At 44.0% G+C, this 24155-nt stretch overlaps 1 protein-coding gene across 1 annotated transcript in view; it reads right to left on the bottom strand.

Annotated features, from left to right (window-relative positions):
* LOC129817763 (formin-like) overlaps window positions 1-24155 on the bottom strand; it is a 61122-nt gene that overhangs the window by 24282 nt on the left and 12685 nt on the right. Inside the window, exons 7-12 of the mRNA XM_055873307.1 lie at window positions 20952-21093; window positions 12572-12659; window positions 9496-9557; window positions 9321-9409; window positions 5856-5985; window positions 5448-5594 (exon numbers count right to left, since the gene is read on the bottom strand). Of these exons, the coding sequence (XP_055729282.1) occupies window positions 5448-5594; window positions 5856-5985; window positions 9321-9409; window positions 9496-9557; window positions 12572-12659; window positions 20952-21093 (658 nt within the window). The remainder of the gene's footprint in view (window positions 1-5447; window positions 5595-5855; window positions 5986-9320; window positions 9410-9495; window positions 9558-12571; window positions 12660-20951; window positions 21094-24155) is intronic.

Here is a 24155-nt window from a genome sequence, read left to right on the forward strand (position 1 = left end):
TTAGAGCAGGTAGCCTAGTGGTTAGAGCAGGTAGCCTAGTGGTTAGAGGCAGGTAGTCTAGTGGTTAGAGCAGGTAGCCTAGAGGTTAGAGCAGGTAGTCTAGTGGTTAGAGCAGGTAGCCTAGTGGTTAGAGCAGGCAGGCTAGTGGTTAGAGCAGCTAGCCTAGTGGTTAGAACAGGTAGCCTAGAGGTTAGAGCAGGTAGTCTAGTGGTTAGAGCAGGTAGCCTAGAGGTTAGAGCAGGTAGCCTAGAGGTTAGACCAGGTAGTCTGGTGGTTAGAGCAGGTAGCCTAGAGGTTAGAGCAAGTAACCTAGTGGTTAGACCAGGTAGCCTAGAGGTTAGAGCAGGTAGCCTAGTGGTTAGAGCAGGTAGCCTGGTGGTTAGAGCAGGTAACCAAGTGGTTAGAGCAGGTAGCCTGGTGGTTAGAGCAGGTAGCCTAGTGGTTAGAGCAGGTAGGCTACTGGTTAGAGCAAGTAGTCTAGTGGTTAGAGCAGGTAGCCTAGTGGTTAGAGCAGGTAGCCTAGTGGTTAGAGCAGGTAGCCTAGTGGTTAGAGCAGGTAGCCTAGAGGTTAGAGCAGGTGGCCTAGTGGTTAGAGCAGGTAGCCTAGTGGTTAGAGCAGGTAGCCTAGTGGTTAGAGCAGGTAGGCTAGTGGTTAGAGCAGCTAGCCTAGTGGTTAGAGCAGGTAGCCTAGAGGTTAGAGCAGGTAGTCTAGTGGTTAGAGCAGGTAGCCTAGAGGTTAGAGCAAATAGCCTAGTGGTTAGAGCAGGTAGCCTAGTGGTTAGAGCAGGTAGCCTAGTGGTTAGAGCAGGTAGCCTAGTGATTAGAACAGGTAGAATAGTGGTTAGAGCAGGTAGCCTAGTGGTTAGAGCAGGTAGCCTAGAGGTTAGACCAGGTAGTCTGGTGGTTAGAGCAGGTAGCCTAGAGGTTAGAGCAAGTAACCTAGTGGTTAGACCAGGTAGCCTAGAGGTTATAGCAGGTAGCCTAGTGGTTAGAGCAGGTAGCCTGGTGGTTAGAGCAGGTAACCTAGTGGTTAGAGCAGGTAGCCTGGTGGTTAGAGCAGGTAGCCTAGTGGTTAGAGCACGTAGCCTAGTGGTTAGACCAGGTAGCCTGGTGTTTAGAGCAGGTAGCCTGGTGGTTAGAGCAGGTGGCCTAGTGTTTAGAGCAGGTAACCTAATGGTTAGAGCAGGTAGCCTGGTGGTTAGAGCAGGTAGCCTGGTGGTTAGAGCAGGTGGCCTAGTGTTTAGAGCAGGTAACCTAGTGGTTAGAGCAGGTAGCCTGGTGGTTAGAGCAGGTAGCCTAGTGGTTAGAGCAGGTAGCCTGGTGGTTAGAGCAGGTAGTCTAGTGGTTAGAGCAGGTAGCCTTGTGGCTAGAGCAGGTAGTCTAGTGGTTAGAGCAGGTAGTCTAGTGGTTAGAGCAGGTAGTCTAGTGGTTAGAGCAGGTAGCCTGGTGGTTAGAGTAGGTAGTCTAGTGGTTAGAGCAGGTAGCCTAGAGGTTACAGCAGGTAGTCTAGTGGTTAAAGCAGGTAGCCTAGAGGTTAGAGCAAGTAGCCTAGTGCTTAGAGCAGGTAGCCTGGTGGTTAGAGCAGGTAGTCTAGTGGTTAGAGCAGGTAGCCTTGTGGCTAGAGCAGGTAGTCTAGTGGTTAGAGCAGGTAGTCTAGTGGTTAGAGCAGGCAGTCTAGTGGTTACAGCAGGTAGTCTAGTGGTTAGAGTAGGTAGTCTAGTGGTTAGAGCAGGTAGCCTAGAGGTTACAGCAGGTAGTCTAGTGGTTAGAGCAGGTAGCCTAGAGGTTAAAGCAAGTAGCCTAGTGGTTAGAGCAGGTAGCCTAGTGGTTAGAACAGGCAGCCAAGAGGTTAGAGCAGGTAGCCTAGAGGTTAGAGCAGGTAGCCTAGTGGTTAGAGCAGGTAGCCTACTGATTAGAGCAGATAGCCTAGTGGTTAGAGCAGGTAGCCTAGTGGTTAGAGCAGGAAGCCTAGTGGTTAGAGGCAGGTAGTCTAGTGGTTAGAGCAGGAAGCCTAGTGGTTAGAGCAGGTAGTCTAGTGGTCAGAGCAGGAAGTGTAGTGTTTAGAGCAGGTAGTCTAGTGGTTAGAGCAGGTAGTCTAGTGGTTAGAGCAGGTAGTCTAGTGGTTAGAGCAGGTAGTCTAGTGGGTAGAGCAGGTAGTCTAGTGGTTAGAGCAGGTAGCCTAGTGGTTAGAGCAGGTAGTCTAGTGGTTAGAGCAGGTAGCCTAGTGGTTAGAGCAGGTAGCCTAGTGGTTAGAGGCAGGTAGTCTAGTGGTTAGAGCAGGTAGCCTAGAGGTTAGAACAGGTAGTCTAGTGGTTAGAGCAGGTAGCCTAGTGGTTAGAGCAGGTAGGCTAGTGGTTAGAGCAGCTAGCCTAGTGGTTAGAACAGGTAGCCTAGAGGTTAGAGCAGGTAGTCTAGTGGTTAGAGCAGGTAGCCTAGAGGTTAGAGCAGGTAGCCTAGAGGTTAGACCAGGTAGTCTGGTGGTTAGAGCAGGTAGCCAAGAGGTTAGAGCAAGTAACCTAGTGGTTAGACCAGGTAGCCTAGAGGTTAGAGCAGGTAGCCTAGTGGTTAGAGCAGGTAGCCTGGTGGTTAGAGCAGGTAACCTAGTGGTTGGAGCAGGTAGCCTGGTGGTTAGAGCAGGTAGCCTAGTGGTTAGAGCACGTAGCCTAGAGGTTAGAGCAGGTAGTCTAGTGGTTAGAGCAGGTAGGCTACTGGTTAGAGCAAGTAGTCTAGTGGTTAGAGCAGGTAGCCTAGTGGTTAGAGCAGGTAGCCTAGTGGTTAGAGCAGGTAGCCTAGAGGTTAGAGCAGGTGGCCTAGTGGTTAGAGCAGGTAGCCTAGAGGTTAGAGCAGGTAGCCTAGTGGTTAGAGCAGGTAGCCTGGTGGTTAGAGCAGGTAACCTAGTGGTTAGAGCAGGTAGCCTGGTGGTTAGAGCAGGTAGCCTAGTGGTTAGAGCACGTAGCCTAGAGGTTAGAGCAGGTAGTCTAGTGGTTAGAGCAGGTAGGCTACTGGTTAGAGCAAGTAGTCTAGTGGTTAGAGCAGGTAGCCTAGTGGTTAGAGCAGGTAGCCTAGTGGTTAGAGCAGGTAGCCTAGAGGTTAGAGCAGGTGGCCTAGTGGTTAGAGCAGGTAGCCTAGTGGTTAGAGCAGGTAGCCTAGTGGTTAGAGCAGGTAGGCTAGTGGTTAGAGCAGCTGGCCTAGTGGTTATAGCAGGTAGCCTAGAGGTTAGAGCAGGTAGTCTAGTGGTTAGAGCAGGTAGGCTAGAGGTTAGAGCAAATAGCCTAGTGGTTAGAGCAGGTAGCCTAGTGGTTAGAGCAGGTAGCCTAGTGGTTAGAGCAGGTAGCCTAGAGGTTAGACCAGGTAGTCTGGTGGTTAGAGCAGGTAGCCTAGAGGTTAGAGCAAGTAACCTAGTGGTTAGACCAGGTAGCCTAGAGGTTAGAGCAGGTAGCCTAGTGGTTAGAGCAGGTAGCCTGGTGGTTAGAGCAGGTAACCTAGTGGTTAGAGCAGGTAGCCTGGTGGTTAGAGCAGGTAGCCTAGTGGTTAGAGCACGTAGCCTAGAGGTTAGAGCAGGTAGTCTAGTGGTTAGAGCAGGTAGGCTACTGGTTAGAGCAAGTAGTCTAGTGGTTAGAGCAGGTAGCCTAGTGGTTAGAGCAGGTAGCCTAGTGGTTAGATCAGGTAGCCTAGAGGTTAGAGCAGGTGGCCTACTGGTTAGAGCAGGTAGCCTAGAGGTTAGAGCAGGTAGCCTAGTGGTTAGAGCAGGTAGCCTGGTGGTTAGAGCAGGTAACCTAGTGGTTAGAGCAGGTAGCCTGGTGGTTAGAGCAGGTAGCCTAGTGGTTAGAGCACGTAGCCTAGAGGTTAGAGCAGGTATTCTAGTGGTTAGAGTAGGTAGTCTAGTGGTTAGAGCAGGTAGTCTAGTGGGTAGAGCAGGTAGTCTAGTGGTTAGAGCAGGTAGCCTAGTGGTTAGAGCAGGTAGTCTAGTGGTTAGAGCAGGTAGCCTAGTGGTTAGAGCAGGTAGCCTAGTGGTTAGAGGCAGGTAGTCTAGTGGTTAGAGCAGGTAGTCTAGAGGTTAGAGCAGGTAGTCTAGTGGTTAGAGCAGGTAGCCTAGTGGTTAGAGCAGGTAGTCTAGTGGTTAGAGCAGGTAGCCTAGTGGTTAGAGCAGGTAGCCTGGTGGTTAGAGCAGGTAACCTAGTGGTTAGAGCAGGTAGCCTGGTGTTTAGAGCAGGTAGCCTAGTGGTTAGAGCAGGTAGCCTGGTGGTTAGAGCAGGTAGTCTAGTGGTTAGAGCAGGTAGCCTTGTGGTTAGAGCAGGTAGCCTAGTGGTTAGAACAGGTAGCCTAGTGGTTAGAGCATGTAGCCTGTTGGTTAGAGCAGGTAGCCTAGTGGTTAGAGCAGGTAGTCTAGTGGTTAGAGCAGGTGGCCTAGTTGTTAGAGCAGGTAGGCTAGTCGTTAGAGCATGTCGCCTGTTGGTTAGAGCAGGTAACCTAGTGGTTAGAGCAGGTAGCCTAGTGGTTTAGAGCGTTGGACAAGTAACCGAAAGGTTGCTAGATAGAAGCCCTGAGCTGACAAAGATAAAAATCTGTCGTTCTGCCCCTGAACAAGGCAGTTAACCCACTGTTTCTAGGCTGTCATTGTCAATAAGAATTTGTTCTTAGGGCCTCCCGGGTGGCGCATTGGTCTAGGGCGCTGCATCGCAGTGCTAGCTGCGCCACCTGAGTCTCTGGGTTCGCGCCCAGGCTCTGTCGCAGCCGGCCGCGACCGGGAGGTCCGTCGGGCGACGCACAATTGGCATAGCATCGTCCAGGTTAGGGAGGGTTTGGCCGGTAGGGATATCCTTGTCTCATCGCGCTCCAGCGACTCCTGTGGCGGGCCGGGCGCAGTGCGCGCTAACCAAGGGGGCCAGGTGCACGGTGTTTCCTCCGACACATTGGTGCGGCTGGCTTCCGGGTTGGAGGCGCGCTGTGTTAAAGAAGCAGTGCGGCTTGGTTGGGTTGTGCTTCGGAGGACGCATGGCTTTCGACCTTCGTCTCTCCCGAGCCCGTACGGGAGTTGTAGCGATGAGACAAGATAGTAATTACTAGCGATTGGATACCACGAAAATTGGGGAGAAAATGGGATAAAATTTATAAAAAATAAAATAATAATAATAATAAAAAAATAAAAAGATTTTGTTCTTAAGACTTGCCTAGTAAAATAAAGGTCAAATAAAAAATGATGCTATTGGATGGTACTGGGGAGGAACAGCATTTAGCTGTGAATGTGTACAAGATGAACTAATAATAAAACCTTGGTATGTGTGTATACTGGGTTACAATGTACACAAATCTGATTGCACACTATTCTGTGATTATGATTGTCAGTCCAACACGCCATTACACCAAGGGGTTTGAACCTTTTTACATGAGGTTGTTAGGAATGAAACTAAAGTCACTACAATACTGTAGACTTGAGACTTCATTACCCTGCTCTTGACGTCTTTCAGTTTGGGCAGGATCTCCAGTCCAAAGCCGTCAGCCTGTCCTCTGGTCCCGTTGCCCCCGTTCATGTGGTTCCCCAGAGCTAGAACCAGACCCATTACTTCCCTCACACTGGAGGTCTCCAACAGATCCTACATTCAGAGATACCAACCTTCTGTTAACTTAGAGACTTTTGACTGCACTTCAGAACACTACAGATTCTTTTGAGCCTTTTGAACAATGTGGTGTACAGTACACACGCTTCCTGTGGTTACTCTGTTACCGAGCCACCGAAATAGACCATGGAAATGAGACCTGACACATAGGCTTGAATGTCGTTTAAATGAGCACAGCAAACTCCTCATTTCATCTGGTAGGGAATCTCTTAATATTCCTTATTATCTTGTAACTACCTTGCAGACGTGAGAGACGATGTCAACCTTGCGCTGTACGGAGGCGATGGCGTCTATGAAGAAAGACTGGAAGATGATACATGAAGCTCTGCCTGGGAAGTCTGGTATCTGAGATAACTCATAGAGGAACCTAGAGACAACACAGGGAGACAGGAAGAAGACATGATGGAAGTTACTTTGATTCTACAACCATCTTTATTAAGTCATTTTCCTACATTTGAGTTTAGGGCTGACACAATTACCGTATAACCGACGGTTACGGATGAAGACCGTCCTGAAAATGAAATTACCATCATTACCGTTTAAGCTATTACATTTGCCAAAATTATAGAGCTTAAATAGCCTATACAGAAATAAATACAATCATTCAAAATAGGCTACTACACCAGAAAGCCTGATTTAGACACAGAGGATCATTAGCTTCTTTAATAAAATAAAGCTGTTTATTGTGTTAAATCACATAGTCTGAAGGACCCGCAATTTGGGCCGCGCACGGCAAAAACCAGACGATTGTTGAGTTGCGACTGTCAGTGAAAAGTAGAGAGGCCCAGTCAGGCATATCGCAATATTTTAAAATACAATTGCGGGAAAATATAGTTTGGAAAGCAAAATGGCTATTGCTGTAAAAAGATGACAATGAAAAGACTCCAATCTGTATTTTAGTTATCAAAATTCTCAACTTAATTGAATGAACAGTAGCCTGTCTTATTGGCACCGGCAGAGAGCATCGGCCATATCCCTGGTGAGTGGACATCTTCACTGTCTTTATCATCGTTGGTTCAGTGCTCCTTGAAGATTTGTTTTTGGATAACAATGTTCTCCTCCAGGTTAGGTCACATGGTATTTGTGTCTCCACTTCACATATGCCGATTATGTGGATCCGACAACGTCGTTTTTATTGATCTGTGTGTCAGTGTCAGCAGAGTAGACTACCCTGTCATTATTTTGTCATATTAAAAATAATTCTGCTAATGTCTCCAGTCATATCAACTACAGTAGAATTGCATGAAATGTGTTTATAAAAGGGACACATTTTTCCCATGCAAAGAAAGGAGGAGAAACATATGTGATATAGCTTAGACCAACGCTACATTACTACGTGCTGCATCGAACAGTAAATGAGTTATATTATTGGCCTAACATATAACTATCCAATCTGTTCATCACATTAGGAATAGTAAGCTACACTACATATACACACAAGTATGTGGACACCCCTTCAAATTAGTGGATTCAGCTATTTCAGCCACACCCGTTGCTGACAGGTGAATAAAATCGAGCACACAGCCATGCAATCTCCATAGACAAACATTAACAGTAGAATGGCCTTACTGAAGAGCTCAGTGACTTTCAACGTGGCACCGTTATAGGATGCCACATTTCCCAAAAATGTCTACCATGCTAGAGCTGCCAATGTAAGTGCTGTTATTGTGAAGTGGAAATGTCTAGGGGCAACAGCGGCCCAGCCGCAAAGTGGCAGGCAACACAAGCTCACAGAACCGGACCGCAGATTGCTGAAGCATGTAGAGCAAAAAATCGTCTGTCCTCGTTTGCAACACCCGGTTGCAACACTCACACAAACTGCCTCTGGAAGCAACGTCAGCACAAGAACTGTTCATCTGGAGCTTCATGAAATGGGTTTCCATGGCCGAGCAGCCGCACACGAGCCTAAGATCACCATGCGCAATGACAAGCGTCAACTGGAGTGGTGTAAAGCTTGCCGCCAATGGATTCTGGAGCAGTGGAAACGCGTTCTCTTGAGTGATGAATCACGATTCACCATCTGGTGGACAAATGTGGGTTTGGCGGATGCCAGGAGAACGCTACCTGCCCGAATGCAAAGTGCCAACTGTAAAGTTTGGTGGAGGAGGAATAATGGTCTGGGGCTGTTTTTCATGGTTCGGGCTAGGCCCCTTAGTTCCGGTGAAGGGAAATCGCTACAGCATACAATAACATTCTAGATGATTCTGTGCTTCCTTCTTTGTGGGCAACAGTTTGGGAAGGCCCTTTCCTGTTTCAGCATGGCAATGCCCCTGTGCACAAAAGCGAGGTCCATACAGAAATGGACGAGATCGGTGTGGAAGAACTTGACTTGCCTGCACAGAGCCCTGACCTCAACCCATCGAATGCCTAAGGGATGAATTGGAACACCGACTGCGAGCCAAGCCCAATCGCCTAACATCAGTGCCCGACCTAAAAAATGCTCTTGTGGCTGACTGGAAGCAAGTCCAATGTCCCAACATCTAGTGGAAAGCCTTTACTGATAAGTGGAGGCTGTTATAGCAGCAAAGAGGGGGACCAACTCCATATTAATACCCATGATTTTCGAATGAGATGTTTGACAATTAGGTGTCCACATACTTTTGATCATGTGGTATATCTATCTTACATACAGTAAGTCTGTAAATGCGAGGATGCATAGAATGCTTTATTATAAAGGGGAATTGCAGAATTGCTGCCTGGTACTGTGATGCAATCATTTTCATGGTCAAATATAATTTTCATTCAAATTATGCCAACTGATGTGGCTCATGAAATTAAATGTATATTTTGGAATGTCAGTTGAGTTGAACCAACAAATCACAGCACATATTGATTGGTACACTTCCTACTTTTACTTCCCGTTTTGTTCCTATGGGCACACTTACAATCAAATCAAATGTTATTTGTCACATGCTTCGTAAACAACAGGTGTAGACTAACAGTGAAATGCTTACTTACAGGCCCTTCCCAACAATGCAGAGGAATAAATACACAATGAGATACAATAACTTGGCTATATACACGGGGTACCAGTACCGAGTCGATGTGCAGGGGTACGAGGTAATTGAGGTAGATCCAGTATGTACATATAGGTAGGGATACAGTTACTAGGCAACAGGATAGATAATAAACTGTAGCAGCAGGAAATGGGATGAGTCAAAAGAATTAGTGCAAAAAGGGTCCATGCAGATAGTCTGGGTAACTATTGGTTAACTATTTAACAAACTATTTCTTAAGGCTTGGGAGTAGAAGCTGTTCAGGGTCCTGTTGGTTCCAGACTTGGTGCATCGGTACCGCTTGCTGTGCGGTAGCAGAGAAAACAGTCTATGACTTGGGTGGATGGAGTCTTTGACAATTTTTAGGACCTTCCTCTGACACCACCTGGTATAGAGCTGGTGGTGCCTTGACGTGGAGATGGTGTCTTGAGGTGGCGATGGTGTCTTGAGGTGGAGATGGTGTCTTGAGGTGGAGATGGTGTCTTGAGGTGGAGATGGTGTCTTGAGGTGGCGATGGTGTCTTGAGGTGGAGATGGTGTCTTGAGGTGGAGATGGTGCCTTGAGGTGGAGATGGTGTCTTGAGGTGGAGATGGTGCCTTGAGGTGGAGATGGTGTCTTGAGGTGGAGCTACGCACAAGGTTTTCCCCAGCTATCACCCTCCACAGAAAGTTAAAAAGGTGATGAGAAGGGAAAGGAGAACACTCACTGTTCAGGTTTGTCCAGCAACTTGATCAGTTCCTCCTCTGAAGTGTGGTAGTGTCTCTTTATCCGCTCCAGCTCATCGGGCTGGGCTCTCTGGTAGGGGCATCAAACAACACTTAACAAACTGAAGAGAGCTCAAAATGCAAAAAGGACAAGACAGAGACAGGAGTTGTACTCACGTTTTCGTATAAAGCCTGGATGGTTTCCAGGTCCACTACGGAGTTGTCCACCGTCAGCACAGCTACAGGAGGAAACAAGTTCATTGAGTCATGAAGGTAGTGCATGGATGGATACACAGTACACAGTGAATTGCATCTCTACAGGCCTGTGGGGTCACATAAGGGTATTTCTACGACTGGCGGGGAGCCTGTAGGTGTAATTGTAAGATTTTTTTCCATAATCACACAAAAAAACCGAAGCCAACTCTCCTACATGATTCCCAAAGGTGTACTTTCACAGTGCTGAAATCCAACAGGACTGGATCAGATGAAACATTTCAACCTGAACATGAATGTGTCCCTGTTTTAAAGTTTCTGCTGAAACTGATATATCCATGATATCCCAGTGGACAAGGTCTGTCAGTGTTGGGCTGGTGAGAGGTGTGTGAGGGCCAGATGCGTACAGACACACACACACACACACACACACACACACACACACACACACACACACACACACACACACACACACACACACACACACACACACACACACACACACACACACACACACACACACACACACACACACACACACACACACACACACACACACACACACACACCAAATCTAAAACTCTCCACTTCTGGGAAACTAATTGCTCCCTGCCACAGAAACCAAAGAGACCCACAGTGTAGATTCCTTCCCCTTAAGGTACTGTCTTTCCCAGATCAAATGGTAACTCTCAGAATCTGTTCCAAATGGCACACTATTCCCTAGATAGGGTGCCATGTAGTGCACTATTCCCCATATAGGTCAAAAGCAGTGCACTACAGTGCATTTGGGAAGTATTCAGACCGCTTGACTTTTTCCACATTTTGTTACGTTACAGCCTTATTCTAAAAGGGATTCAATAGTTTTTTCCCCCAACACAATACCCCATAATGACATCACAATACCCCATAATGACATCACAATACCCCATAATGAAAAAGCAAAAACAGGTTTTTAAAACTTTTTGCAAATAGATTCAAAATAAAAAACGGAAATATCACATTTACAGAAGTATTCAGACACTTTACTCAGTACTTTGTTGAAGCACCTTTGGCAGCGATTACAGCCTTGAGTCTTCTTGGGTATGACGCTACAAGCTTGGCACACCTGAATTTGGGAAGTTTCTCCCATTCTTCTCTGCAGATTCTCTCAAGCTCTGTCAGGTTGGATGGGGAGCGTCGCTGCACAGCTATTTTCAGGTCTCTCCAGAGATGTTCGGTCGGGTTCAAGTCCGGACTCTGGCTGGGCCACTCAAGGACGTTCAGAGACTTGTCCCGAAGCCACTCCTGCATTGTCTTGGCTGTGTGTTTATGGTCATTGTCCTGTTGGAAGGTGAACCTTCGCCCCAGTCTGAGGTCCAGAGTGCTCTGGAGCAGGTTTTCATCTTTCCCTCGATCCTGACTAGTCTCCCAGTTCCTGCCACTAAAAAACATCCCCACAGCATGATGCTGCCACTGCCATGCTTCACCGTAGGGATGGTGCAAGGTTTCCTCCAGAAATCAAGCTTGGCATTCAGGCCAAAGAGTGCAATCTTGGTTTACATCAGACCAGATAATCTTGTTTCTCATGATCTGAGTCCTTTAGGTGCCTTTTGGCAAACTCCAAGCGGGCTATGAGCCTTATACTGAGGAGTGGCTTCCGTCTGGCCATTCTACCATAAAGGCCTAATTGGTGGAGTGTTGCAGAGATGGTTGTCCTTCTGGAAGGTTCTCCCATCGCCACAGAGGAACTCTGGAGCTCTGTCAGAGTGACCATTGGGTTCTTTATCACCTCCCTGACCAAGGCCCCCGATTGCTCAGTTTGGCCGGGTGGCCAGGTCTAGGAAGAGTCTTCGTGGTTCCAAACTTCTTCCATTTTAGAAAGATGGAGGCCACTGTGTTCTTCGGGACCTTCAATGCTGCAGACATTTTTTGGTACCCTTCCCCAAATCTGGGCCTTGAAAAATTCCTGTCTCGGATCTCTACGGACAATTCCTTCGACCGCATGGCTTTGGTTTATGCTCTGACAAGCACTGTCAACTGTGGGACCTTGTATAGACAGGTGTGTGCCTTTCCAAATCATGTCCAATCAATTGAATTCATGACAGTTAAGTTATAGAAACATCTCAAGGATGATCAATGGAAACAGGATGCATCTGAGCTCAATTTCAAGTCTTATAGCGAATGTCTGAATAATTTAAAAATAAAAACTGTTCACTTTGTAATTATGGGGTATTGTCTGTATATTGATGTGGAAAAACATTTATTTAATTAATTTTAGACCAAGGCTGTTACGTAACAAAATGTGGACAAATTCAAGGGGTCTGAATACTTTCCGAACGCACTGTTTATCCTGATGTTGCATTTGTCTATTACTGATCATATATCCTGAAGTTCCACTTGGTCTGACTAGATCAGATATGACAGTATTACAGTACAGCTGAATGGAGATTTGGTGGTGGTTGGAGTTAGGCTCTGTCAGACAGTCTGTCTGTCTGTCTGTCTGTCTGTCTGTCTGTCTGTCTGTCTGTCTGTCTGTCTGTCTGTCTGTCTGTCTGTCTGGTCTGTCTGTCTGTCTGTCTGTCTGTCTGGTCTGTCTGTCTGTCTGTCTGTCTGAAGTCAAATACAGGGTAGAGGGGTCCAGAGTCAGACTTTAAGTTGTGGTTCAGATGACTCACTTGGTTGGAACATAGACTAGTGCTTGAGTGTGGGTTTGAGTCCTACACGGACCACACATATTGAATATGCTGTATGTGTAAACTGTTAATTGTGTCATCTTAGATTAAGTTGATGGTTCGCATCCTACATGGGCCATATAGACATTCAGCTACTATTTATGTAATAGCTTTGGATAAGGGCCTCTATCGGATCTCTGGATTACGTTTTTTTTTTAAAGAGGATAGAGAGAGTACGCACCCTTCTTCTCAGAGATGAGTTTAGGGGCACAGTACATGCCAGGGTTTTCAAACCTCACTGCAGGAACGCCAGACATGTCAAAATTATGCTGTAACCCTGAATAAGATCACCCGATTCACCTAATCAACGGCTTGATAATGCCACTCACCTTGCTGTATGTCATTCATCTCCAGGTGCAGACTAGAGATGAGTATCCCTACGGCCTGGGAACGCTTCCCATCCAGCAGCTTGATGACCTGACCAGGGAGAAGAAGACAACACAGTCACCATGACAACAGTGGAGCTCAGCTGACCATCAGATTAGGTAAGAGGAAGGGAGGTGGACTAATGGAAGACTAATGGAGGTGTTGATCATTAATGGAGACCAGAGCCTCTCTCACTTCTCTGTCCACTCCCTCTCTTTCTCTCTCTCCACCCCCTCTCTTTCTCTTGTCCCCCCTCTCTCTCTCACTCTCTGATGGAGACCAGAGACTCTCTCTCCTCTCTCTCCACCCCCTCTGTATTTCTCCCTTCCTCTTGTCTCCCCCTCCCTCTCTCCTTCTCTCTCTCTCTCCTCTCTCTACCTCCTCTCTCTTTCTATCTTCCTCTTGTCTCCACCCCTCTCTCTCTCCTCTCTCTCCATCACATCTCTCTTTTATCTTTCTCTTGTCTCCCCCTCCCTCTCTCTCCCTCTCTCTCCTCTCTATTCACCCCCTCTCTTTCTCTTGTCTCCCCCATCCTCTTCACTCTCTCTCTTCTCTCTCCACCCATCATTTCCCCCCTTTCTCTCTCGTTCTGTCTCTGATGGAGAATTTAAGCTAGTCAAAAGAGGAACAAGCACAGTGTAGGTCACAACATGGTGTACAGTACCTATTAAAGTGGAACACTGTGTCTAGAGGAATGTAATTTTCCATGTATCATGGCTGACTATACTATAGATAGATGACCATGGAGACTTCATCATGGCTGACTATAGATAGATGACCATGGAGACTTCATCATGGCTGACTATACTATAGATAGATGACCATGGGGACTTCATCATGGCTGACTATAGATAGATGACTATGGAGACTTCATCATGGCTGACTATAGATAGATGACCATGGAGAATTCATCATGGCTGACTATAGATAGATGACCATGGGGACTTCATCATGGCTGACTATAGATAGATGACTATGGAGACTTCATCATGGCTGACTAAACTATAGATAGATGACCATGGAGACTTCATCATGGCTGACTATAGATAGATGACCATGGAGACTTCATCATGGCTGACTATAGATAGATGACTATGGAGACTTCATCATGGCTGACTATACTATAGATAGATGACCATGGAGACTTTGTCATGGCTGACTATACTATAGATAGATGACCATGGAGACTTCATCATGGCTGACTATAGATAGATGACCATGGAGACTTCATCATGGCTGACTATAGATAGATGACCATGGAGACTTCATCATGGCTGACTATAGATAGATGACTATGGAGACGTCATCATGGCTGACTATACTATAGATAGATGACTATGGAGACTTCATCATGGCTGACTATAGATAGATGACTATGGAGACTTCATCATGGCTGACTATAGATAGATGACCATGGAGACTTCATCATGGCTGACTATAGATAGATGACCATGGAGACTTCATCATGGCTGACTATAGATAGATGACTATGGAGACTTCATCATGGCTGACTATACTATAGATAGATGACTATGGAGACTTCATCATGGCTGACTATAGATAGATGACTATGGAGACTTCATCATGGCTGACTATAGATAGATGACCATGGAGACTTCATCATGGCTGACTATAGATAGATGACCATGGAGACTTCATCATGGCTGACTATAGATAGATGACTATGGAGACTTCATCATGGCTGACTATAGATAGATGACTATGGAGACTTAATCATGGCTGACTATAGATAGATAGATGACTATGGAGACTTCATCATGGCTGACTATAGATAGATGACCATGGAGACTTCATCATGGCTGACTATACTATAGATAGATGACTATGGAGACTTCATCATGGCTGACTATACTATAGATAGATGACCATGGAGACTTCATCATGGCTGACTATAGATAGATGACCATGGGGACTTCATCATGGCTGACTATAGATAGATGACCATGGAGACTTCATCATGGCTGACTATACTATAGATAGATGACTATGGAGACTTCATCATGGCTGACTATACTATAGATAGATGACCATGGGGACTTCGTCATGGCTGACTATAGATAGATGACCATGGAGACTTCATCATGGCTGACTATAGATAGATGACCATGGAGACTTCATCATGGCTGACTATAGATAGATGACTATGGAGACTTCATCATGGCTGACTATAGATAGATGACCATGGAGACTTCATCATGGCTGACTATAGATAGATGACAATGGAGACTTCATCATGGCTGACTATACTATAGATAGATGACCATGGGGAATTCATCATGGCTGACTATACTATAGATAGATGACCAAGGGGACTTCATCATGGCTGACTATAGATAGATGACCATGGAGACTTCATCATGGCTGACTATAGATAGATGACTATGGAGAATTCATCATGGCTGACTATAGATAGATAACCATGGAGACTTCATCATGGCTGACTATACTATAGATAGATGACCATGGAGACTTCATCATGGCTGACTATACTATAGATAGATGACTATGGAGACTTCATCATGGCTGACTATAGATAGATGACTATGGAGACTTCATCATGGCTGAATATAGATAGATGACCATGGAGACTTCATCTTGGCTGACTAGATAGATGACCATGGAGACTTCACCATGGCTGACTATAGATAGATGACCATGGAGACTTCATCTTGGCTGACTATAGATAGATGACCATGGAGACTTCACCATGACTATACTATAGATAGATGACCATGGAGACTTCATCATGGCTGACTATAGATAGATAACCATGGAGACTTCATCATGGCTGACTATACTATAGATAGATGACCATGGAGACTTCATCATGGCTGACTATACTATAGATAGATGACCATGGAGACTTCATCATGGCTGACTATAGATAGATAACCATGGAGACTTCATCATGGCTGACTATAGATAGATGACCATGGAGACTTCATCATGGCTGACTATACTATAGATAGATGACCATGGAGACTTCATCATGGCTGACTATAGATAGATAACCATGGAGACTTCATCATGGCTGACTATACTATAGATAGATGACCATGGAGACTTCATCATGGCTGACTATACTATAGATAGATGACCATGGAGACTTCATCTTGGCTGACTATAGATAGATGACCATGGAGACTTCACCATGACTATACTATAGATAGATGACCATGGAGACTTCATCATGGCTGACTATAGATAGATAACCATGGAGACTTCATCATGGCTGACTATACTATAGATAGATGACCATGGAGACTTCATCATGGCTGACTATACTATAGATAGATGACCATGGAGACTTCATCATGGCTGACTATAGATAGATAACCATGGAGACTTCATCATGGCTGACTATAGATAGATAACCATGGAGACTTCATCATGGCTGACTATAGATAGATGACCATGGAGACTTCATCATGGCTGACTATACTATAGATAGATGACCATGGAGACTTCATCATGGCTGACTATAGATAGATAACCATGGAGACTTCATCATGGCTGACTATACTATAGATAGATGACCATGGAGACTTCATCATGGCTGACTATACTATAGATAGATGACCATGGAGACTTCATCATGGCTGACTATAGATAGATAACCATGGAGACTTCATCATGGCTGACTATACTATAGATAGATGACCATGGAGACTTCATCATGGCTGACTTTACTATAGATAGATGACCATGGAGACTTCATCATGGCTGACTATAGATAGATGACTATGGAGACTTCATCTTGGCTGACTATAGATAGATGACCATGGAGACTTCATCATGGCTGACTATAGATAGATGACTATGGAGACTTCATCATGGCTGACTATACTATAGATAGATGACCATGGGGACTTCATCATGGCTGACTATAGATAGATGACTATGGAGACTTCACCATGGCTGACTATAGATAGATGACCATGGACACTTCATCATGGCTGACTATAGATAGATGACTATGGAGACTTCATCATGGCTGACTATAGATAGATGACCATGGAGACTTCATCATGGCTGACTATAGATAGATGACCATGGAGACTTCATCATGGCTGACTATAGATAGATGACCATGGAGACTTCATCATGGCTGACTATAGATAGATGACTATGGAGACTTCATCATGGCTGACTATAGATAGATGACCATGGAGACTTCATCATGGCTGACTATAGATAGATGACCATGGAGACTTCATCATGGCTGACTATAGATAGATGACCATGGAGACTTCATCATGGCTGACTCTACTATAGATAGATGACTATGGAGACTTCATCATGGCTGACTATACTATAGATAGATGACCATGGAGACTTCATCATGGCTGACTATAGATAGATGACCATGGGGACTTCATCATGGCTGACTATAGATAGATGACCATGGAGACTTCATCATGGCTGACTATAGATAGATAACCATGGAGACTTCATCATGGCTGACTATACTATAGATAGATGACCATGGAGACCTAATCATGGCTGACTATACTATAGATAGATGACCATGGAGACTTCATCATGGCTGACTATAGATAGATGACTATGGAGACTTCATCATGGCTGACTATACTATAGATAGATGACCATGGGGACTTCATCATGGCTGACTATACTATAGATAGATGACCATGGGGACTTCATCATGGCTGACTATAGATAGATGACCATGGAGACTTCATCATGGCTGACTATAGATAGATGACTATGGAGACTTCATCATGGCTGACTATAGATAGATAACCATGGAGACTTCATCATGGCTGACTATACTATAGATAGATGACCATGGAGACTTCATCATGGCTGACTATACTATAGATAGATGACTATGGAGACTTCATCATGGCTGACTATAGATAGATGACCATGGAGACTTCATCTTGGCTGACTAGATAGATGACCATGGAGACTTCACCATGGCTGACTATAGATAGATGACCATGGAGACTTCATCATGGCTGACTATACTATAGATAGATGACCATGGAGACTTCATCTTGGCTGACTATAGATAGATGACCATGGAGACTTCACCATGACTATACTATAGATAGATGACCATGGAGACTTCATCATGGCTGACTATAGATAGATAACCATGGAGACTTCATCATGGCTGACTATACTATAGATAGATGACCATGGAGACTTCATCATGGCTGACTATACTATAGATAGATGATCATGGAGACTTCATCATGGCTGACTATAGATAGATAACCATGGAGACTTCATCATGGCTGACTATACTATAGATAGATGACCATGGAGACTTCATCATGGCTGACTATACTATAGATAGATGACCATGGAGACTTCATCATGGCTGACTATAGATAGATAACCATGGAGACTTCATCATGGCTGACTATAGATAGATAACCATGGAGACTTCATCATGGCTGACTATAGATAGATGACCATGGAGACTTCATCATGGCTGACTATACTATAGATAGATGACCATGGAGACTTCATCATGGCTGACTATAGATAGATAACCATGGAGACTTCATTATGGCTGACTATACTATAGATAGATGACCATGGAGACTTCATCATGGCTGACTATACTATAGATAGATGACCATGGAGACTTCATCATGGCTGACTATAGATAGATAACCATGGAGACTTCATCATGGCTGACTATACTATAGATAGATGACCATGGAGACTTCATCATGGCTGACTATACTATAGATAGATGACCATGGAGACTTCATCATGGCTGACTATAGATAGATGACTATGGAGACTTCATCTTGGCTGACTATAGATAGATGACCATGGAGACTTCATCATGGCTGACTATAGATAGATGACTATGGAGACTTCATCATGGCTGACTATACTATAGATAGATGACCATGGGGACTTCATCATGGCTGACTATAGATAGATGACTATGGAGACTTCACCATGGCTGACTATAGATAGATGACCATGGACACTTCATCATGGCTGACTATAGATAGATGACTATGGAGACTTCATCATGGCTGACTATAGATAGATGACCATGGAGACTTCATCATGGCTGACTATAGATAGATGACCATGGAGACTTCATCATGGCTGACTATAGATAGATGACCATGGAGACTTCATCATGGCTGACTATAGATAGATGACTATGGAGACTTCATCATGGCTGACTATAGATAGATGACAATGGAGACTTCATCATGGCTGACTATAGATAGATGACCATGGAGACTTCATCATGGCTGACTATAGATAGATGACCATGGAGACTTCATCATGGCTGACTATACTATAGATAGATGACTATGGAGACTTCATCATGGCTGACTATACTATAGATAGATGACCATGGAGACTTCATCATGGCTGACTATAGATAGATAACCATGGAGACTTCATCATGGCTGACTATACTATAGATAGATGACCATGGAGACTTCATCATGGCTGACTATACTATAGATAGATGACCATGGAGACTTCATCATGGCTGACTATAGATAGATGACTATGGAGACTTCATCATGGCTGACTATACTATAGATAGATGACCATGGGGACTTCATCATGGCTGACTATACTATAGATAGATGACCATGGGGACTTCATCATGGCTGACTATAGATAGATGACCATGGAGACTTCATCATGGCTGACTATAGATAGATGACTATGGAGACTTCATCATGGCTGACTATAGATAGATAACCATGGAGACTTCATCATGGCTGACTATACTATAGATAGATGACCATGGAGACTTCATCATGGCTGACTATACTATAGATAGATGACTATGGAGACTTCATCATGGCTGACTATAGATAGATGACTATGGAGACTTCATCATGGCTGACTATAGATAGATGACCATGGAGACTTCATCTTGGCTGACTAGATAGATGACCATGGAGACTTCACCATGGCTGACTATAGATAGATGACCATGGAGACTTCATCATGGCTGACTATACTATAGATAGATGACCATGGAGACTTCATCTTGGCTGACTATAGATAGATGACCATGGAGACTTCACCATGACTATACTATAGATAGATGACCATGGAGACTTCATCATGGCTGACTATAGATAGATAACCATGGAGACTTCATCATGGCTGACTATACTATAGATGGATGACCATGGAGACTTCATCATGGCTGACTATACTATAGATAGATGACCATGGAGACTTCATCATGGCTGACTATAGATAGATAACCATGGAGACTTCATCATGGCTGACTATAGATAGATAACCATGGAGACTTCATCATGGCTGACTATAGATAGATGACCATGGAGACTTCATCATGGCTGACTATACTATAGATATATGACCATGGAGACTTCATCATGGCTGACTATAGATAGATAACCATGGAGACTTCATCATGGCTGACTATACTATAGATAGATGACCATGGAGACTTCATCATGGCTGACTATACTATAGATAGATGACCATGGAGACTTCATCATGGCTGACTATAGATAGATGACTATGGAGACTTCATCTTGGCTGACTATAGATAGATGACCATGGAGACTTCATCATGGCTGACTATAGATAGATGACTATGGAGACTTCATCATGGCTGACTATACTATAGATAGATGACCATGGAGACTTCATCATGGCTGACTATACTATAGATAGATGACCATGGAGACTTCATCATGGCTGACTATAGATAGATGACTATGGAGACTTCATCTTGGCTGACTATAGATAGATGACCATGGAGACTTCATCATGGCTGACTATAGATAGATGACTATGGAGACTTCATCATGGCTGACTATACTATAGATAGATGACCATGGGGACTTCATCATGGCTGACTATAGATAGATGACTATGGAGACTTCATCATGGCTGACTATAGATAGATGACCATGGAGACTTCATCATGGCTGACTATAGATAGATGACTATGGAGACTTCATCAGCAAATGCACAGACACGTTTTGGCGTCCAGAAATAAAACATGAATACATTACATTTTGGACTACAACCATAGTATCAGTTAGCCTGGGAATCCAAACTGAATTCACAGTTAATTTAGTGAAGACACGAACCAATAGTGGAAGTGAATTCAATGTGGATTTCCAGGCTACATTTCAGCTACTGTAAATCCAGACATCAGCCCCCTCTAGAGGTCAACAGACACATTGACACTCCATATTGTGCTACATAGGGAAAGCGGAAACCTAGTGAGCTGCACAACTGAATTCACTCAACCGAAATGTGTCTTTCGCATTTAACCCAACCCCCCTGAATCAGAGAGGAGACTCACAGTACCTTCTTGGCCTTTGCTTTCTTCTCATAGGCCTCTGACAGAGGTTTTTTCTTGGTCTGTAAGGTGGTCTTGGAGAACAGATCTTCAAACTCTGTGGTGTTGATGATGTCTGGTTCCACAAGAGAGTTCCACAGTGTGTCCTTACTGAGAGAGAGAGAGAGAGAGAGAGAGAGAGAGAGAGAGAGAGAGAGAGAGAGAGAGAGAGAGAGAGAGAGAGAGAGAGAGAGAGAGAGAGAGAGAGAGAGAGAGAGAGAGAGAGAGAGTGGTAGAGAGACGGGGAGAGAGTGATAAAAATAGAGGAATATACAAGGTCTGAGGTCATTTGCCTTTGGCCCAAAGTGAAGGAACTCAGACTTCATCAAAAAAATTGGAAATACAAACATTGTCATCCTACAAGAAACATGGTATAAAGGAGACGGACCCACTGGTTGCCCTCTAGGTTACAGAGAGCTGGTAGTCCCATCCACTAAACTACCAGGTGTGAAACAGGGAAGAGACTCAGGGGGTATGCTAATTTGGTATAGAGCAGACCTAACCCACTCTATTAAATGAATCAAAACAGGATTTTACATCTGGCTAGAAATTAAGAAGGAAATTATTTCAACAGGGACAAATGTCCCCATATGTGCTACCTACATCCCCCCCAATTGAATCCCCATACTTTAACGATGACAGCTTCTCCATCCTAGAGGGGGAGATCAACAAGTCTGTGGCGACATACTGGAAATGCCAGAACTGGACAAGAATCTGACTTCGAGGGGACTCTTACGGTAGGTACACCTATAGCTCATCTCTTGGCAGTAGACTACTTTATAAACTGACCTCAACCCAGAGTCTCTTAGAGCGTTCACAGTCAGTCCACTGATACCCCTATCAGATCACAGCAAAATCACACTCCACTTGAATGGAGCTATGCTCAATCATGAGTTATCAAAGCCAGGGGAACTTAATAATATTAAGAATGCTATAGATGGAAAGAAAGTAGTGTGGAAACATACCAAAAAAGAATCAGGCTACAACAAATTCAATCCCTTCTAGACAATTTCCTGGACAAAATGTTTCACTGTAATAGTGAAGGTGTAAACTTAGCAGTAGAAAACCTAAACAGTATATTTGACCTCTCAGCTTCCCTATCGAATCTAAAAATTCCAAGCAGACAACCTAATAAGATTAACAACAATGACAAATGGTTTGATGAAGAATGCAAAAACCTAAGAAAGAAATTGAGAAACCTATCCAACCGAAAACATAGAGACCGAGAAAACCTGAGTCTACGCCTTTACTATGGTGATTTCACTTAAACATTACAGAAATACACTACGGAAAAAGAATGAACAGCATGTCAGAATTCAGCTCAATGTAATTGAAGAATCTATAGAATCTAACCACTTCTGGGAAAATGTGAAAACACTAAACAAACAACACGAATAGTTATCTATCCAAAACAGAGATGTATGGATAAACCACTTCTCCAATCTATTTGGTTATATAACAAAGAACAAACAGCAAAAGCATATACATGATCAAATACAAATCTTAGAATCAACTATTAAAGACGCACTAAGAATCCACTGAATTCTCTAATTACATTGAATGAACTACAGGACAAAATACAAACTCTCCAACCCAAAAAGGCCTGTGTTGTTGATGGTATCCTGAATGAAATTATAAAAAATACAGACAACAAATTCCAATTGGCTATACTTAAACGTTTTAACATCATCCTCAGCTTTGGCATATTCCCCAATATTTGTAACCAAGGACTGATCACCCCAATCCCCAAAAATTGTGGAGACAAATTTGACCACAATAACTACTGTGGGATATGAGTCAACAGCAACCTTGGGGAAATCCTCTGCATTGTCATTAACACTGTACTGAGCAAATGTCAAATTGTCTTTTTACCAAATTATCGTACGACAGACCATGTATTCACCCTGCACACCCTAATTGACACACAAACAAATCAAAACAAGGGCAAAGTCTTCTCATGCTTTGTTGATTTCACAAAAGCTTTCGACTCAATTTGAAATGAGGGCCTGCTATACAAATTGAGGGAAAGTGGTGTGGGGGAAAAACATACAACATTATAAAATCAATGTACACAAACCACAAGTGTGCGGTTAAAATTGGCAAAAAACACACTTTTCTTTCCACCGTGAGACAGTGATGCAGCTAAAGCCCCACCCTCTTCAATATACACTACCGTTCAAAAGTTTGGGGTCACTTAGAAATGTCCTTGTTTTTGAAAGAAAAGCAATTTTTTGGTCCATTAAAATAACATCAAATTGATCAAAAATACAGTGTAGACATTGTTAATGTTGTAAATGACTATTGTAGCTGGAAACGGCTGATTTTTTTAATGGAATATCTACATAGGCGTACAGAGGCCCATTATCCTCAACCATCACTCCTGTGTTCCAATGGCACTTTGTGTTAGCTAATCCAAGTTGATCATTTTAAAAGGCTAATTGATCATTAGAAAACCATCTTTCAATTATGTTAGCACAGCTGAAAACTGTTGTCCTGATTAAAGAAGCAAAAAAAAAATGGCCTTCTTTAGATTAGTATCTGGAGCATCAGCATTTGTGGGTTCGATTACAGGCTCAAAATGGCCAGAAACAAAGGTCTTTCTTCTGAAACTCGTCAGTCTATTCTTGTTCTGAGAAATTATGGCTATTCCATGTGAGAAATTGCCAAGAAACTGAAGATCTCGTACAACGCTGTGTACTACTCCCTTCACAGAACAGCGCAAACTGGCTCTAACCAGAATAGAAAGAGGAGTGGAAGGCCCCGGTGCATAACTGAGCAAGAGGACAAGTACATTAGAGTGTCTAGTTTGAGAAACAGACGCCTCACAAGTCCTCAACTGGCAGCTTCATAGTTCCCGCAAAACACCAGTCTCAATGTCAACAGGTGACTCAGGCCTTTTTAATTGTATTTATTTAACTAGGCAAGTCAGTTAAGAACAAATTCTTATTTTCAATGACAGCCTAGGAACAGTGGGGTAACTGCCTTGTTCAGGGGCAGAATGACAGATTTGTACCTTGTCAGCTCAGGGATTTGATCTTTCAACCTTTCAGTTACTAGTCCAACGCTCTAACCACTAGGCAATGCTGCCTTCTAGGCAGTTGCAAAGAAAAATCCATATCTCAGACTGTCCAATTAAATTAAAATATTAAGATGAGCAAAAGAACACAGACACT

This window comes from Salvelinus fontinalis, chromosome 20 (assembly GCF_029448725.1).
Source record: "Salvelinus fontinalis isolate EN_2023a chromosome 20, ASM2944872v1, whole genome shotgun sequence".
Classification (NCBI taxonomy): Eukaryota; Metazoa; Chordata; class Actinopteri; order Salmoniformes; family Salmonidae; genus Salvelinus; species Salvelinus fontinalis.